This window comes from Myxocyprinus asiaticus, chromosome 1 (assembly GCF_019703515.2).
Source record: "Myxocyprinus asiaticus isolate MX2 ecotype Aquarium Trade chromosome 1, UBuf_Myxa_2, whole genome shotgun sequence".
In the NCBI taxonomy this organism is placed as follows: Eukaryota; Metazoa; Chordata; class Actinopteri; order Cypriniformes; family Catostomidae; genus Myxocyprinus; species Myxocyprinus asiaticus.
The window spans coordinates 27,434,224-27,453,821 of NC_059344.1; the positions used below are offsets into that span (position 1 = coordinate 27,434,224).

The 19,598-nt window shown below is 38.9% G+C and overlaps 2 protein-coding genes across 4 annotated transcripts in view; both read right to left on the bottom strand.

Annotated features, from left to right (window-relative positions):
* LOC127412744 (nuclear receptor ROR-alpha B-like) overlaps positions 1-587 on the bottom strand; it is a 70,087-nt gene extending 69,500 nt beyond the window's left edge. For both annotated transcript variants that reach the window (XM_051649472.1, XM_051649397.1), the window contains exon 1: positions 299-587. In XM_051649472.1, coding sequence (XP_051505432.1) covers positions 299-452 — 154 coding nt within the window. In that variant the 5' untranslated portion in view covers positions 453-587. The remainder of the gene's footprint in view (positions 1-298) is intronic.
* Positions 588-5,224: 4,637 nt separating this feature from the next.
* Positions 5,225-19,598, bottom strand: part of LOC127409644 (intermembrane lipid transfer protein VPS13C-like) — an 83,685-nt gene continuing 69,311 nt past the window's right edge. For both annotated transcript variants that reach the window (XM_051644471.1, XM_051644392.1), the window contains 15 exons: positions 16,834-16,903; positions 16,562-16,673; positions 16,277-16,390; positions 15,693-15,826; positions 15,500-15,581; positions 15,228-15,341; positions 14,774-14,849; positions 14,530-14,693; positions 13,044-13,089; positions 12,713-12,836; positions 9,021-9,135; positions 7,405-7,496; positions 7,145-7,268; positions 6,884-6,967; positions 5,225-6,555 (listed from right to left, as the gene is read on the bottom strand). In XM_051644471.1, the coding sequence (XP_051500431.1) occupies positions 6,457-6,555; positions 6,884-6,967; positions 7,145-7,268; positions 7,405-7,496; positions 9,021-9,135; positions 12,713-12,836; positions 13,044-13,089; positions 14,530-14,693; positions 14,774-14,849; positions 15,228-15,341; positions 15,500-15,581; positions 15,693-15,826; positions 16,277-16,390; positions 16,562-16,673; positions 16,834-16,903 (1,550 nt within the window). In that variant the 3' untranslated portion in view covers positions 5,225-6,456. The remainder of the gene's footprint in view (positions 6,556-6,883; positions 6,968-7,144; positions 7,269-7,404; positions 7,497-9,020; positions 9,136-12,712; positions 12,837-13,043; positions 13,090-14,529; positions 14,694-14,773; positions 14,850-15,227; positions 15,342-15,499; positions 15,582-15,692; positions 15,827-16,276; positions 16,391-16,561; positions 16,674-16,833; positions 16,904-19,598) is intronic.

Genomic DNA, 19,598 nt, shown 5'->3' on the forward strand with positions numbered 1-19,598 from the left:
AATGACAGGTAGCCGATGGACAGGAATGATTGAGCTGCATATTTGGACATTATGTCCAAATATCACATTAGTACATTTTCAATAAGCATGTGCTTGACTATCCCCAGGCCTACATATATGTAAAATAACGAGTCAAATGCACTGTAAATTCAGTGGTGATACGAAACGCCTAAGAGACACATGCAAGGACTTTGGAATTCAAGATTACGATACCGTATACAGCCAGATTGATCTCCGTTAAGCACAGAAATAATTCACAATCAAGTTTATTATTTTCCTTTCCTTTTTTTAAGCTTACCCTTGTTGGTACTTGAGCAACTCTGCCGCCTAACTAGAGCTGGTTTCTCGGTTTCAGCCTTGCTGTCTGGTTTCACCGGGCTGTCGTCCACCGAAGTGCCCGCTTCAGAAGCGCTCTTGCCCGGCTCCGTGACAAGCTCTGGCGGCGACTCCATATTTATCTGCGGGTATCAGTTACTGTGACAGAACGAGATCGTTTTGTAGGACAATTGCGATTCCTTTTACATCGTCTACTGGTGCGGGTTGCACTTGAGTCTGTGTCAGATGTGCTGTTGGTGTTCATGGGTGCGGGTGTGGCCCTTCTGTCCACAGAGAGCGCTGTTGAGCGCGAGTCATGGTCACAGTCACACCACAGAATACACCCAGCGACCGCTCGTCGATGTATCGAGTTAAGCTATAAAATCATAAATGTGCTTTAATAATCGTTGGCAGATTATGATCTGATCCACACTATTACCATGTGTGGCATTCGTCAGTGTTTAAGCACGATCGGGTGTGCTTGAGTCCATAAATCAAGTTAAATAATAATATGTGCAGATTATTTAATCTGCAAATAAATTAATGCAGAAAACTGATTGAATAATTGCTCTCTCAAGCAGCTTGTATGTAGGCTATTTGTTGTTCTGATGAACATTTGTAGTCGTTTGTCAAATGTTTGATGCAGCATGCAATAGATAGTCATTATTAGTCAATGGATCCATTTACGCAGTTATTCATAGGCTGTCTTGTCAAGACTTGCCTTTCATGCACACAGACAACAGCATGCTCGGCATGTGATGAGTGAAAATGCTGCCGACGTACTTCCGCTAAACTCCCTCACAGAGGATCTGCACGAGGTGCCGTGCGTGGACTCTGAAGGAATTGTTTTATGTTGCCAGCCTTGCAGGGTACAGAAACACAGACAGATAAAACAAGAGAGATTCATTTGGTATCATTCTGCTACTGGCCTTTTCTTCAAGTTTCCTATATTAAAAAAACAAACAAACAACGTTTCATTCAACCTACTCGCATTTTGCTTGCCATGTGCTTGCTTACAATAGCAAGAGACATTGCCCTTAACTAGAGTAACCAGATGTCCCCGTTTTCCCCGAGCATTCAAGACAGCGTTCATAGTGAAATATTATGGAGTTATATGTGTGCCACAATTCTGCGCGCGCAATATGATATTTTGAGAGCACAAAAAGGTATTTTGCATGCGTATGAACTCAGTTTGGTAAAGCAATGTATTTTCTTGAAAAGATGAATTCACTTTGAGCAAACAAAAATCAATTTAGCACTTGAATAAAGTTTATTTGAACGTGAATTTGCACAGAGTTCTGAAATTTATGTAACTCCACTGTTTTTTGCATGTGCAAGATCTCACTCTCTCTCCCCTCCTGCCCACTTTGGCACTCATAGCTTTGACTGCTTGTTTGCTCAACAAGGTCACAGCATTATAATCAGGCGTTAAATTGGGCCGGTACGGTCCGGAACATTGACTCCAAAAAGAAAGAATGTTTGAAAAATGTTTGTTTGTCAGTCAATTTCATTTGCAGTTTTATTTTTGCTCTATTTGACATATTCCAACTCCATTAAGCGAGTGCACTTGTTCCAAAATATGTCAAGCTCATTGTGCGACACTCTAGTCAGTTGCAGACGCTGGTAGAGTCAACTTATACGAGTGCGGCACGAGACAACGCACCCCATAATTGTGCCATGGTTCGATCTCCATTTCATAGAAATTGCGTAATATGGAAATAATAAACTGCTCACTCGTTTCTTAAATCCACAGATATGCAGTAGCAAGTTTGCTTAGTTTATTAAAAAGCTACCCGAAAGAGGTCTGAATCCGGAATCAGTCGTATCCAAAGTGACATCAACAGAGATAAAAATATGATAGTTTGTTTTCAAGAAAGGAAATGCATAACACATTATGACCGCATGAAAGCATCTCTTTAGTTGACTTAACTGTTTTTATTTAACCTTCATGAAATATATATTTTTAGTCTGTACACTGCCAATAGGCTTACTAGCTTGCTAACTATCTGGCTAGCTTTCTTAGTATGGTTTTCTGGCTAGTATTTGGTTATCTAGGTTACCAAGTTACACTTACGTAGCTACTAGCATGGCCATGTTAGCTACCACTTTCATCTGAAATTATATAAATGTAATCTCTCCCATGTGTTAAACTCTTTAAGGCTAACGTAATAGTGTAGTTTTGGGGAACTTAATTTGACTTCTATCTATCCCCCATGATATTCTGAGAGAACAGTTTATTAACATAAATGTGACCAGATTACAGTCTACTATGGATCAGCAACCACTGAATCTTCTTCTTTTTGTTATTATTATATAAAATATTATTTTCTTTAATAAACATGTTATTTTGTCAATTTTCTTTAGTATGCCTTGTATATTTTAAGGATTTATTTAAGGATTAAAAAATATCTCTTTGGCTGAACGTGATTCAGTCATGGACAGTAGTTCCACATGTTTAAAACAAGTTATCTTAAATTGAATTCCCATGTAATCTCAACCTAAATACTTCAAGTAGAGGGAACCTCATTTAATTAAGTAAACCCAGCTAAATTAGACATGTTACATTAACTCGAATGAGTCTCTGTCATTAACTAGCTAGTATAGCGAATACTAGCATGCTAAATGCATGCTAATGGGAAACGCCTTTGCTGTGATTAGCATAGCAATAGTTGAATAAGTAAAGCAATTTAGAGCATTTTCACCATGTACCTGCCCTCAAACTAAGCTCAGGCTCCACTCTTGATAGCAAACCAAAAACTCACACATAACAGAAACCATAAAACTTTAAACACTAAAAAGTCTCCCCCTTTACATTTATCTTGCATAAATACACATTAACACTTAATTTATCTCATGTGCCATGCAAAGCATGCTGGAACTAGAAATCTCCTGACCAATTTCTCTTAACCAAACAAAAAATATTCATGTTGTCCCAACACAAAGAGATTAATTAAAGACTGAAAGCATTGAAACTACACTGATGAGACCAAAACATTATGACCACTCACAGGTTAAGTGAATTATGTTGATCATTTCCTAACAAGGCCACATGTCAGGGTCTGTGTAGATTATATTGTAAACGAACAATCGTGTTGGAGGCAGGGGAAATGGGCAGGAGTAAAGACCTGAGCGACTTTGAAAAGGGCCACATTGTTATGGCCAGATGACTGGGTCAGAGCATCTCTGAAACGGCAAGGCTTGTGGGGTGCTTCTGGTCAGCAGTGGTGAGTACCTACCAACAGTGGTCCGAGGAGGGACAAACCACAAACCTGCGACAGGGTGTTGGGTGCCCAGTGCTCATCCATGCGTGAGGGCAACAAAGGCTATCCCGTCTGGTCCGAACTGAAAATTTTAATGATGGTTATGGGAGGAATGTGTCACAACACACAGTGCATCGCACCCTGCTGTGTATGGGGCTGCGTAGCCGCAGACCAGTCAGAGTGTCCATTATGACCCCTGTCCTCCATTGAATGCGCCTACAATGGGCACATGAGTGTCGGAACTGGACCTTAGAGCAGTGGTAGAAGGTCGCGTGGTCCGATGATTCCCATTTTATTTTACATCATGTGGATGGCTGTGTACGTGTACACTGTTTACCTGGGGAAGTCATGGCACCAGGATGCACTGTGGGAAGACGTCAAGCCGGTGGAAGGAAGTGTGATGCACTGGGCAATGTTCTGCTGGGAAACCCTGGGTCCGGCCATTCATGTGGATGTCAATTTGACACATGCCACCTACCTAAACACCACTGCAGACCAAGTACACCCCTTCATGGCAATGATATTCCATGATGGCAGTGGTCTCTTTCAGCAGGATAATGCACCCTGCCACACTGCACACATTGTTTGGGAATGGTTTGAGGAACATGATGAAGAGTTCAAGGTGTTATCCTGGCCTTCAAATTCCCCAGATCTCAATCCGATTGAGCATCTGTGGGATGTGCTGGGCCAGCAAGTCCAATCCACAGTGGCTCCACCTCGCAACTTACAGGACTTGAAGGATCTGCTGCTAATGTCTTGGTGCCAGATACCACAGGACACTTTCAGGGGTCTTGTAGAGTCCATGCCTTGGCGGGTTGGCGCTGTTTTGACGGCACGCAGAGGACCAACAGCATATTAGGCAGGTGGTCATAAAGTTTTGGCTCATCAGTGTAAGTTCACTTGGTAACATCATTTTTTCAGTAATATGAACAAGGAAGGATTAAGTAAAATTGATAATTGTGAAAGTAATTGTTTTTTGAGCGTTCAAATTTTTTACCTTAAACCCTCCAAAAATAGGCCCCATTAATTTCCATTGTATGTGGCACACTGTATCCTTGATTTTCTTTTTAAGAAAAGGAGGGAAGGGTCAAAATAAATTTTTGTTGTAATCAACATTATGCCACAAATGCTGGTGACTGAACTTAACTTGTATTGAACCCGGAATACTGCATGAGACTGATGCTTTATGAAACACTACATAATTTTACTGTGCTGCCTGTATATTAGCAACCTCACCTAAACCTTAGGAAAGTTTTGAAGTGTGAAAGGATGTAATCACATTTAAAGGACACAACATTTAGGATTAGGACCTTTTATCAAGAGCAGTGGATCTCAAACCTGGTCCTGGGAACCCAGAGCACTGCAAATGCTGGATGTCTTTCTAATCTACAATATCACACCAAATTCAAATCATCAGCTCATTAGCAGAGTGCCCCATGAACTCAACTGGGTGTGAATCTAATATCCAAAATATGCAGTGCTATGGGTTCCCAGGACAAGGATTAGATCTAGTGTCTAATGATATCGGGCAATGGTTTTGTAAAGGCTGAAATCTCTGTGACTACATAGAATTATAGTGTTTGTGTTGGATTAGTGGAGTGTACCTCACACAGTAATGCAAAATATTAAAATACTTACTGCCATAGGAGTGCAAGAACACAGACCTTCTTCATTTATTGGACACTTGAATACACAATTTGTTTTCCCTTTGTTGGAAAGCATTGCCTGAGTCTGTATGAAGCCGCAAGACTGGTATAATTAATTAATTTGTAATTCAATAATTTTTTGCATCTTCAGCTGTGTATCAATTATACATTTATTACAGTCTACACAGTGGCATTGGCCTGTGGGTGTGTGTCTGGTCTACTGATGCATAGGAAATAGGATATGGAAAGACCTACAGTGAAGGGCATGGGATAACCAACCTCTCCTTTCCTGCCTACACCAGGCCAAGAGGGTCATCTGCACCCACATACAGGAAGCAGTTACTTAGCAACATACTGTAGATGGAATCCATTGCCAGGTGCTCCCAAAGAATGCACTACATTCAGTTTACATCATTCAGGAAAAAGTGTGGAACAGATTGCAGTGACTTTATGTAGCAAGAACTTACAGTACATCTTACCTTGCATTAAAGACACAAAACACAACCCCTTTATTTCTGTCTTGGTTACTTCCAAACATAAAAGTAACCAAAAAGGTTGAGTTAATCTCTTATCATAGACTCCACCTTAAGCGTTAAGATGTGGCCTGCCATTTTAACAGGCTCTGGTACAGACTCTCTGGACTCACATACAGCACTTTCACTTTATCCTCATAATACACCATGTCTCTCCAGTGCATTGCTTACTGTCCAAGTGCAGCAAAAGGGAGGTAAAATAAAATGAGGCGAGTGGAGAGCACAAATATCACCTATAACAATTTTTATGTCTCATGTGTGTTTTTATGTCATTATTGTGTAAATGTATGTAACACCCAAGGATTTAGTGTTTTGGCAATATGATACTGAAAAGTGAATGAGGGTGCCATATTTTTTCTTTTCAGATTTTTCCTTGAGAAATTAAGTGAGCTGGACAAGCTTAACATTGTTATACATTAAAGAGTAGTACTAGTTATTACAAGTATTCCATTAACAAAATAATTTAATTTGTTCTCTCCCATCATCTTTCAACCCCCTAGACCCGAAACAAAACAACAAAACTTAAGGCAAAGTGCTTACATTCAGTGATACATCCAAAAATGCAGTGATACATTCAAAACTCCAGTGAGTTTCAATAATAAATTTGCCAAAATATATTTTTAAACACAAAGATTGTAAATCTAAGGGAGTTTGGACACACAATTTAGGCAGCAGTACGTTTACGTTGTTGAATTGACAGATTCAGGTGTTACCCCTCTTGAAGAAGCGTTGCGATTTCTGCCGTGCCATCTGATATTGCTGACGTGCAAACTTGGCATTCTCGATTCCCTCACGCAGTTTCTGTGGAGTGTGAGGCAAAAGAGGTCAAAGAGGTGACAGAATGTTCTTGACAGTAAATGAAATCCAGTATGTCTCCCTCGAAATGAAAAGTATTTTGTGAATGCAAGAGATTAATCTAGTGCAACCTATGAAACTAGCTGTAATCACAACTTGACATCACTGAAATTGCAAGGTAAACATAAAATGCCCAGTGTACTCTCAAAACAATGGGCATTTTCCTTTCAATTAATATACAAATTACAATCATTACAAGCTACATAACATTTATAAACACCAGTTCTAATATACAATCCAGTCTTTAAAATAGTTACATTTCCTATGAGTTTACCTCTGCCATCTGTGCATTTTTCATGTGTATCACTCTCGCAAGCTCCTGGCCATCCTTTCTAATTTTGTTCAGTTTGTTCTGTTCCTGCACCAACACCCAGATATGTGACAAGCAATGCTTATAAGTTCATTGTATATGCCACTGTATCAATTATACATTACAGTGCTATTACAAAGCTTCAGCCTACAGAACATACAAACTTCAGTGTGCTAAATCAATGTAATAGTGTACCCACTGATGCTAAAAGTAGAATTTATGTACCCGGTAATATATCTTCAAATCTCCTTGCTCTGCACATGGAGGCCTTTGGAAATTCTCAAACTGACATTCCCATTCTTTATTGAAATGTCCAATCAAATCGATCTCCTTAACACACATCACTCTCCTGCATGAAAAACAAATCAACACATGCACACACACACTGAGCAAATGGAAAAACACTGGAACATATTTGGCAATCATATGGAAAAAGGTTCAGGAATTCTTTCAAGATTTATTCTGATGAATACTTGTTGGAATACCTGTTGGTGATAATGATATTTGTTTTTCTGTGCCCAGGGTACTCATAGTGTTCTCTGAAGAGCTCGCCATCCAACTGTTTAATCTCAGACCTCTGAAAAACATACACACTCAGTGCAACCATCACACAGACACCCACTGCTGTGGTGTCTGTGCCCAAATGCTCTTTCAAAAAATAAATAAAATAAACAATAAAAAACATAAATATTTTCAAATGACCAACCAGCAATTATATAAAACTTATAAAACTGATCATGATCAGAGAGGTGTATTGGTTTATTCCAGATCATGTGATTATGTGTCAAATCACAGGATCCAAGCAAGCTTTTCATTACATTTACAACACAGTCAAACAACATTAAAACAAACAATTTACATGACATGTATAAATCACTCTGTGTTATATAATTTATAGAGTATAAAGCATATAGGAAAATACATCAGCCATTCATTTTAACATGCTCTGTAAAATGCTCATCAGTATAAATAAGCTTGATTATATTAATGCTTTACTGTATTCACAATGATTAAGCATAAACATTATATAAAATAATGAATGAATTAAATATATTTCATATAGAGTGTAATATTATGACTTGAGATGCATGAACATGTATTTACAGACATAAAGTCAAAGAAATTAAACTCATGTTTAGAAAAATAGACAAACTTTGCCAGTTCCACATCCTACTTCTAACAAATCTAATTATTATTGAAATATTACTATTACTATAATTAAAATATTTTATTGTTTGCTTTCATGTGGCTCTTGCTTCTTAAAACTACCTTGTTTTCCTAAATTTGAAATAATATATTTATAAAGAAACACTGTAAAAACAGAGATTTTGACTTATGAGGTTGCATTTTGATATATTTGGTATTAACTGGTAAAAATAAAGGATATACTGATATAAAACCGATGTCTGAGGTATAATACAGAAATTAGTTTTGGCAAAATTAATAGACACAAATAAAAATGTTTTCTAGACAAGAAAATAGCAAAGCTGAAAAGCTGTGCAAGACAAACAACTTCAGATGCAGACTTAGGATATAATATCATTTCCTAAACACAACATGTTACATTCTATTCTGGTTAGACCAGATCTACTGTAGCATTAGACATCCAGTTTGGTTCATTTATGTGCTATAATATCACTGTGTTCTCAATCGTCTTCAATAAAATAGATAAATGAGATAATATTCCCATCCCACCTCCCACCCGCATTTTATGCTTCCTCAGGCTGCATTTAGTAAAGGACAGAAAGAGAGAAAAGAAGGACTTATTAAAAGACAACAGGACCAAGTTAAGAACATGAATTAATATCTTCACCGCAGGGTTGGGGTCAGTTCAACTTCTGAGTATGATGTACAGGTAAGTTTTAATGGAGGATACTGCTGGAATTTTGACTATTGGATTTAAAATTTGAACAAATGAATTGGAGTAAATCCAGTTGAATTTGTAAAACTGACTCCAACCCGAAAACACAATCATTTGTTTATAGCTCCAACCACTTTCATTTGGTGGTTAGTTGTTAATTAAAACAGAGGGTTATGTTGATTAAAATCCTTGTCATCGGGGTCTAGTAGCCTGGTGAGTGGGGTTGACAGGTGACCTCACCTGAAAGAGGTCATAGCCCTCCGACTCATGGTGGTCGTAGGGCCGTACGATGCCGTCCTCTCGTATGAGACGAACTGGCCTTAACTTAGTCACTTCCTCAGTCGATTCTGCCACCCTACAAATCAAAAGTCAGCAACAACTTATTAAACAACTCATTAACTTACGGTATTCTCACACTGATGGCATTCTGGGATCTAGTGGTTTTATATTAAATAAAATGCAAAGGGCAATGGGTGATTCATTCTTCAGAACAAGTCATGAACAGAATCTACTCAAGTAAAGTTTATCTGAGCATGCCTGAACAGCCTTGAGCAAACGTAATGCATCTCAAGATTCATTTACACGCATAAACCTATCTATGGCTTATAACAAAGTTTCTTTGTGCCATTGCGTGCAGTGTCAGATTCCTTAAGCCCTCGCTCACCTTTGGTTACTTCTACAGTGTGAGCATGGAAAAACAATGTGATTAGTTTATACAGACAGTGCTAATCAGGTCAGGTGTACACACTGGAGTGCATAATGAATATATGGATGATTGTGCAAACCACTGGAGTGGGGTGGGGCGTGGGGGGTGAAGGGCTCAGAGGAGTGTAGTGGCATCAATATTCCAGCTTGTTGTGAAATTAATTTGCATGAAAAAGCCAGGGGCGGGAACACTGTAAAACACGACATACATAGTGGCCATCTTATCTTTCCAGAACAGAATTAATAGCATGGGTGCACAATGTGATTGGTTAGCCTGGTCACCGACTGCCATTGAAATCATGATGCTTCTTTTGCCAATTGGATAGAGAGCGCCTTGGCTACACCAGGCAGAGTCTCTGCAGTGCTATATTATAGAGTCCAATGCATCAGCGGTGCAGTGAGCTCGTGCAGTACACTTGGTCTGACAAGCAGAGCAGTCACAGAGAGAGAGAGACATCAAAACAGTAAACTGTTCAACTCAACCCTCATATCCACCAGGATTATTAGTTACAGTATGATTCAAGGAATAGTTCACACAAAAATTCAAATTCTGCCATAATTTACTCACCCTCATGTCATTCCTAACCTGTATGACTTACTTTCATGTGCTGAACACAAAAGATGTTAAAGGAATGTTCCGGGTTCAATACAAGTTAAGCTCAATTGACAGCATTTGTGGCATAATATTGATTACAACAAAAATGTATTTTTCCCCTTTTTTCTCCCAATTTGGAATGCCCAATTCCCAATGTGCTTTTTTTTTAAGTCCTCGTAGTGATTCGCCTCAGTCCGGGTGGCGGAGGACGAATCCCAGTTGCCTCCGCGTCTGAGACCGTCAACCCGCGCATCTTACCACGTGGCTTGTTGAGCGCGTTGCCACGGAGACATAGCGCGTGTGGAGGCTTCACACCATCCACCATCAACTCACCACGTGCCCCACCATGTGAATCTACCCTCCCTAGCAACCAGGCCAATTTGGTTGCTTAGGAGACCTGGCTGGAGTCAATCAGCACGCCCTGGGATTCGAACTAGCGAGTTAGTGAACTCCAGTGGTAGCCAGTGTCTTTAATACTGAGCTACCCAGGCCCCAACAAAAATGTATTTTGACTTGCCCCCCCCCAGATGCAAAAATATTTGAACGTTAAAATACTCACTTTTTTAAAACTATAGCCACAAGGCGTAAAAAATATGCATGTAAAAATGATTTTAGTGTGACTAAATCACTTACCAACCTTTTCTATGTAAAGTTATAGCCAATTTTACAACTTCATTGCCCTGACGATATAATGTGAACAAACCATAAAACAACTGTAAAAATGACCATTTAAACAACTTAACAGCTCACATAATACACAAGTTTTAACAGAAGAATTGATGTAAGCGCTTATAAATTATAAACTTGAAATTTCTGCCTTTAAACCCTTGAAAAAAATTGGCCACATTCACTTCCATTGTAAGTGCCTCACTGTAACCTCAATTTCTGCTTTTTTTAAAGAAAAGGATGTACGAGTCGAAATTAATTTTTGTGGTAATCAACATTATGCCACAAATGCTGTCGATTGAGCTTAACTTTGATTGAACCCAGAACATTCCTTTAATATGAATATTGTGGGCATCTTTCAATACAATGACAGTGGATATAGCCTCACTTAAAATCTTTAAAAAAAAAAAAAAAAAAAAAACCTTAAAAGTAGTCCTTAAGTTGGCCCTTTTTCTTTCTTTAACAGAATTTTCCTTTTCGGGTGAAATATCCCTTTAATATTAAAGGATCACTTCCTTTAAAGGTTGTCTTAGACATAAGGCACACATTGTGCCAGTCTGAGCATGTGTGTATGCACGTGTTTGTGTGTACTTCCATTTCTCTCCGCACAGTTTTATGCTCCTGTCTGTGCTGCTCTGCTCATTAGACTTTCCACTGGCCAATGAAAAGGAGTGTGGAGATCAGAAGCAATGTTACAATGGTGGGAAAATAGGCACATGTTGATCAATCCAGTTATAAGGAATTAATAACTGTAGATTATGGCAGAATAAAGCTCTGCACCACAGCTTTCATCCTCAACTTCCCACGATGCAATGCTTACCTTCCAACCATTCACACACCCTGTAGATAAAAAATTCATTCATGCCACCAAATATTCTCTTTTTTAAGACCCAGGAGTCTGAGAATCCCAAGCAAACGCGATTGAATGAATGCAAAGGGATCATTCACTGTCATCTCTCTGGGGTAGACATGGCCTTGTTTCATTCACTCACTCACACACATATACATATATTACACACACTCTTCAGTCGTACAGTCATTCATACACAAATCTGGACACATACACACTCGTGCATCCAAATACTCACTGAACTAAAATAACAAACACATCCAGGAATTAACTTATGAAAAACATGAAAGAAAGAGTCACAAAATTAGTTGACACACAGGAAAACAAAAGCAACACTACGCAAGAAGAAAATTAAATAAAAAAAACATTAAGACAACAAAGACAAAAGAGACACAACCAAAGACAATGACACAGACAGGTAAGCCTACAGTATATTAGAAAAAAGCCACATACTGTAGATCATTAAAGGAAAATTCTACTTAAATGTTAAATGCTCATATGTTTCAGAGAATTAGAGTCATAGTTAGACTCATACTCTGTCAGTGCCACAAAACAGAAATAATCAATCCATTTCCTCCTTCCCAAATACTGCTCTGATATAAAATAAAATAGAGCAGAGTAATATATAGTAATATCAGCGCTTAAAAAGGCTGTCGACTTATTGTGTTATTTCAGTGCGATTAATTCTTGTCCGTCATAATAATGTAATGTCTATCTATTATTATATAAATTACTATATTTATTTTATATATCTATTATATACAAGTTAATATTTTTTGATCAAAATAATTATTAATATTATTTATAATTATTTTGATTATTATACATTGAAGTATCTTTATTTGGGGGCATTTCTCAGAAAATATTGATATATGTGATTTATTGCCATTAATATTTAATATTTAATGAATCATCATCTTTTGTAACTAATTTGATTATAAACTGTAATCAATTAACACCCCTAGTGGTTACATAATATAATACATTAATCCATTCTCACTGTCCAAGCAGGAGTTTTTTCCATTTACAGTAAGCTTAGTTTGTGTGTATGTGGGGGTGTACATGTGTGTGTGCATGTACACATACAACATTCATGTTTGTAGCTTTGTGTCTCACCTCTGAATGCCCTGAAAAGTGCTGCTTGCCATGTCTACAATGCCCCCTGTAGGTCTGGCCACCACTCCAACTAGGCCTTTCCCAATGCCCTTGAAGAAGCCTGCAGCCCCCTCTTTCTTTGCCCCTAAACCCATGGCGGATTATTACATGTCTTAGTATACATTCATTTATACAGTGTCAGCTGTAAGCAGTTGGCATTGTATAATGTTGTTTGTTTATTTTCAATAACCAATTAATAAACTGTTCTAACAAAATATTGTTTGCTATTGTTACACATAAAACAGATCAGACTGATAAAAGCGAGTGTTGCATTAGCAGTAAACAGTCATACCTTCCACCGGTTTGGTCACAATTCCTGTTACTCCACCAACCACTCCCTTAATGAAAAACAGACATATGAAGAGATTCAGTTCACTTCATACACAAAGAAACACCCTTATCTAAAGTGCAGAAAATAGAATAGGAGCAAAGCTTGCTTTTTTCATGCCAACAGAGAGACGGACACTGAGTGAACTGTGGCCTACATTGTTTGTATTGATCAAGGTAACTCATAGCCACTTTCCCACCTTTCCTTTCCAGAGTTTAGTTCCAACCCTGCTCCAACACACCTGCCTGTACCTAATTTTCAAGTAAACGCAAAGACATTCCCTACATCTGAATATTCCTACTTCCCTACTACACAGTATGCCAAAAGCAGTATGGCAATTGAATTGAGTAGTATGTCTGAATCTTCAGTGTTCATAAAATAGTTGTCAAGAAATACCCGGATGACCAACTGTATCCGCAAAAATTCTAAAGTGCACATCCACTGGACATAGACTCATGGGAGCTGAAGAAACGTCCGATTCAAAACGCTGAATCACAATAAAATAGTCGGGCAACTGTTTTAGACTATTAGTGCAATAGATACCCAAAAAGTTGTTTAAAGGAATAGTTCACACAAAAATGAAAATTTGCTGATAATTTACTCACCCTCAGGCCATCCAAGATGTATCTGAGTTTCTTTCTTCATCAAAACAGAATTTAAGACTTTTAGGATTTAATTTCAGGCCTCCTCCCCTAAACAATGCAAGTGAATGTACTCCATTTTTTGACGGTCCAAAATGCATATTTAAGGTGCATCAAAATAATCCACACGACTCCAGTCGACAAATAAAGTTCTTCTGAATGAAAACGATTGATTATTTTTAGAAACAAAAAAATACTTATATACTTTTTAACTACAAATGTTCGTTTCTGTACATCTCTGTGACATGCGCTCGTGAGAGGGATGACGTAAGCTTGTTGGTAAGGTCACGCATCACGTGGAGGAGGCAGGAAGCGCGTCATTGTTTACAAGAGGAGCACTGTACAAAAGTTTAATTGTCTTTGCTGTAGATTTGTATTTGTTTAAGTGTAATGTTCAAAATGGTCGTTTGGTGTGTGTATCCTGGAATTGCCAAAAAAAAAAAGAAGAATGTGGAAGTGAAAGTGGAGATTTATAGTAAATAAAGGATTTAAATATTTATCTGTTTCTCACCCACACCAATCATATCGCTTCAGAAGACATGGATTTAACCACTGGAGTCTTTTGTGCTTTTTGAGATTCTGGCCACCAATCACTTGCATTGAATGAACTAACAGATCTGAGATATTCTTCTAAAAATCTTCATTTGTGTTCTGCAGAAGAAAGTCATGCACATCTGAGATGGCATGAGGATGAGTAAATGAGAAAGAGAATTTTCATTTTTGGGTGAACTATCCCTTTAAATAAAATAAAGCATGCATTTATTAGACAGAAATTGAGTCAGTGTTGTGTGGGAACTTATGCTCAGTACCTTGAGGAAACCCTTGCCCCCTTTAGCTAGACTCTCTCCAAAATCTTTAGTGGGTCTGTTCATCTCCTCTCTCCTCTTCTGTTGATACTCTTTGTCCATGGTGATGGCAGCCAAGCCTTTGCCTACAGAGCCTGTTATGCGAGACACCATCCCAGCTGCGCCCCCTAGAAAGATAATGTACAAACAGGAATCTGGTTGTGTGTTTAAGAGGGGCAGGGATAGCAGGACAAGCAAGCTGCCTTACCTACTGTGTGGCCCAGTAAACTACGTACACCAATAACAAATCCTTCGGCAAATTCCTCAGGTCCTTGAACAGCCCCCTATGCACACAAAAAGCAAATGTGTTTCCAATACTGAGTAGATTGCACTAAGAAGAGTGTGATAAAAGTCCACCAGAGGACTGGAGAATAATCAACTTTGATCTTGTCAGTCATTTATGAATGTATTTGTGCACTTCAAAGCAGTACTGACTGTCTCCTCACCAGGTGGTGGTGGTTTACATTTTAAAGACCTGGCTGATGACAGTAAAGCTAAATGTTTTGTCTCAGTCCTGCTCTGGCACAATTGTTTCTTCCATTGTAAGTTATCCAAGCTCCCTATACTCATGTCTAGCACTTAAAATATAACAGACTCACATTTGTACTGAATTAAATGAGGAGGCCTGACTGAATGGATAAAATGAATAGCATGTGTCAGACCTGGATGGGCTCATAAAAGAAAGCCTCCACTCCTTCTGATAAGCCGCGGATCAGCCCGAATGGATTTCCAAGAACATCCAGACCCAAAACCAGCACGTACATCTGCGTCAAGAACTATGAAGAGAAAAAAGAGACTGAACTTTTGAACTTCTCTCAGATAGAGTGATATCAAGTGATAACATTATGTGTTTTCGAGAGAGTATAGATGAGTATTAGGAGTATTTGATCATGTAATGAACTCAGATGTATGAGTGTGTATTTGGATCACCCACTTGTTCAGTGTAGTGTCTGATTACCGCCCACATCAGTTTCTCTCGCCGGTAGAACTGATATTTCACTTCAAAGTAAGCCAGTCTGGATAAAAAGCGAGATAAAAGGATGTGAAAAAAAGCCCATTATATTTTCAAACTTAAAAACAAAGCAAGTGAGACAGCATTATAGTGCATGTGTGTGTGAAAGTCTTACTTGAAGATTAGATCGTCTACATCAGTGAGTGTGGCCCCGATGCTTTTCAGCAGGAGATTGACGGATTGAATTGCAACCATATCACCCTGCTCTGAATCATTTCCGCTGGAGCCCAGAGACAGACTCAGATGCAGCTATACAAAACACACACATAGTTCCATGAGTTATACATAAACAGCTACATGTCTTAGTTTGATGACTGCTGCTTCCTGTCAAGGAAAGTCATTAAAGTCATTAATAACTAGGGAGACAAGTATGTCTTTCATATGTCAGCATAGCCAAGTAATTGCACATGCCTTTATATATTAACTAGAAAATATTTTATTATGACAAGCCATTAAATTAAAGGTGCTGTAAGCAAAATTACACACTTCACCTTTACTACATAATGAAAGTGTATGATCATTTGATAAGTCGAACTCAAGCAGCATCACCCTCAAAGCCCCCACACATGCTACACCACTGTCCAAGCATGTAGTAGCTTATGAAAGACTGACACAAGGGAGCACACCTTATTTGAGGTTTGAAAGTTCTGTGACATTTCTGTGACATTTTTGGAATGAACTGTAGTGCTGGTGTATTACTTTAATAGGAGAGATGTGGAAATGCTCAAAGAAGCTCAGGCCCGAGGTGTCTGTCATGGAGCTCTCCATCAGCTGTGCCTGCAGAGCCTGCAGATCTTTCTCTATCAGCTTATTCTGATGCACAGAGAAACACACACTTATATACAGTACATCTCTACCCCCTCTGCGTTCACAGACACACACACACTGCCTAAAGGCAGGCACATGGTTCAAGCAAGGAGACAGTCGGGGGGGTGGGGGGGTGTCACAGTGCCACCTGTCAGAGGGATGAAGTGGTTACTGTACCTTCTCCTTACAGTCCTGGGCGTCAGTGGCTGGGGTGAACAGGGCGAGAATTGCCCCCAAAAATCCCTGATCGATCTTCACTGCCATCTCCTGCACTAATGCCATAAAGTACCTACAGAAATACATTTAGTTTAGCTTTCACACAGAACGGGTGTATTCCGCTTAATAATATGTTATGGTAAATTGATTTTCTTAGTGTAACTGAAGATTAGTATATGTGAGAATGTGACACAATGAGCAGAAGATCACATTATCAGTGTGTCATAACTTACTTAAACTGCATGACTTGGCTGTGCTCATTAAACCTTGTGATGATGCTCACATCGATAAATGGCTTTGGCTCTAAAGAGAAAAGGTCAGATGTAGCCATGTTATGCTCACACCCACACATACTGTAAATATGCACTCAGAAGCATGTTAGCTTAGATCAGGAGTGTCAAACTCAATTCCAGCCCGAGCCGCATCAGTGTTATGTTTTCAACCGTTATGCCGGTTTAAAATGTACGGTTTTTTGGCACCCATACAATTACTAATATATTGCACATTTTCAGCACTGAAATTCACATTTGACTGTAAGCATTGATTTTGAATTTGGGGTGCAGATGTAAATTATGATATTAACAGTAACATCTGTGACAAAAATATCACCTAATTTAAATATGGCTAAATTGAAATATTATGAATCTCTAAAGGTCTCCTTTTAAATATGGTTTCCATATAAAATGAATGCATTTAAAAACAGCAGTCTAAATACCATAGTTAATACAGTTAGTCTTACTACAGTAAATCCATGGTAAATATTTGTAAGGTTTGTGATGTGTGGATTGAAAAGCCTTCTAATTGATGTCTGTAACGAGGTAAGGTGGGCAAGGAGAAGGTGGGAACCGGCTAAACAGTCAACATAAATTTTAATGATAAAACTCAACATAAAACAAACATAAACAAACACAGACACACACAAGCAACGTGGCCGCATGCATCTCTCTCTCTCGCTCTCTCTCGAACTGGTGCCTCCGTCTAGTCTTTATCCCCCTCCCGGCTGATTAGCCCGATTCAGGGCCGGCTGTGTGTCCTCACGGCCCGGCCCCGCCCTACTCCTCATCACAATGTCATGGCACAATTTTTTGTCCTGTTTTCTTTGTCAGTGCTGTTTAGAATGTTTTTTGATTTTAAACTAGTTTAATCACCGAGACATTTGAAGTTTTGCAACAGAGAATTCTGTGCTGAATTCTAACAGTTTTTGCGATATCGCGCCACACTTCTCACGAGTGCTATTAATAATGGTCTGCGCTCCATGGTCAAGACTAGTGCATGATTTTTTTGTAATTAACATTTTTATTGATTCATAAATTAACACAAAAAATACAACAACATATATATATTTTGAATCAAACACTTTAAATATTAAACCCCCACTATATCCCCTCCCCCTACCAAACTCCCACTCCACCCTGACCCCCCCACGAACACCCCTGTGGTCAATAGAATATAGACACACACACAGAAAAAAACACAAAACTAAAACAACAACAAAAAATAAAATAAAATACAATAATCAAGTATAATAAAAAAAATAACAAATAAAAATAAACTCTAAATTACTCCCTCCACCGGCCCTCCTCGAGATTCCCCCAAAAATGCTAAGTAATTGCCCCATTTCCTACTGTAAGAATCCCTAACCCCCATCCTTATGCTCGACCCCTCCTCGAAGGCAGCCACCCTCCCCATCTCCGCGCACCACTCTGGGAACGAGGGTGCTCCATCCGACTTCCAACTCCTCAAAATAACCTGCCTACCAATTATCACACTGGTCAAAACCCAGTCCTTCATGTACTTATCCTCCAAATCCATGACCTCCCTATCTCCCAAAATACAGAGTCTGGGGCAGAACGAGACCTGAGTGCCCAACACATCACACACAAAACTTTGCACCTTCAGCCAAAATTCTTGGATCTTACGACACCCCCAAAAAACATGGGTGGTGTCTCCATCTTCAGAATGGCATCGCCAGCAGATGGGTGTGTCCTTAAGACCAAGCCTATACAATCTAGAGGGGGTCCAATAAAATATATGTAAAATCTTAAATTGCATAAGGCGAACCCTTGCATCTCTAGATACTTGATGTTTTTTAGAATCCTAGCCCACACTCCCTCCTCCAATAACAAATTTAAATCTTCCTCCTATAATCTTTTGAGAAAATGTAAAGCTCCGTCCCCCAGACTCTGAATTAGCAGGGAGTAATACACTGTTGCCTCATGACCCTTCCCAAAAGCAGTAATCACCACTCCCAGAGTATCTGCCGCTCTAGGGGGGTGTATGCTACTCCCAAAAACAGTGCAGAGCAGGTAACGCAGTTGTAAATACTTATAAAATTGAGATCTGGGAATCTCAAAATGTTGAATCAAATTTTCAAAAGATCTCAATACTCCACTCTCATATAGGTCACCAAGTGTATTAACCCCCCTCACAATCCAATCTGACCAGCAGAATGGGGACTTATTAATACATAATTTAGGGTTCAGCCATATGCTCGAGGCTACGTTTAAATAAATATCAGAATTAAACACTCTGGACACTTTTGTCCATATCGAGTGCAAATGCAAAATAACGGGGTGCGACTTAACCTCTCCAGCTCGTTTAATTGAAAGGCTTTGCAGTGGCGAGATAGGGGCAAGAACTTCCTTTTCAATACAAAACCAGGGAGGGGCTCTCTCAGGTGGAAGCGACCAATGAGCCGAATGCATAATAATAAAAAATATCTTGGGTAGGCCTAACCCACCTTTGTCAATCGGCCTATGTAACTTATTGAAATTTAACCTGGGACGTTTACCATTCCAAATGAAGGACTTCGCTATGCTATCAAATTGCTTGAAATAAGAGAGGGGGACATCTACAGGGAGAGACTGTAGCAGGTAGTTGAATTTTGGAATACAATTCATTTTAATAACATTAACCTTCCCAATCATCAATAAGTGTTATGAAGCCCACCTGTCCACATCATTCGAAAACCTTTTTATTAAGGGATCAAAATTAACTG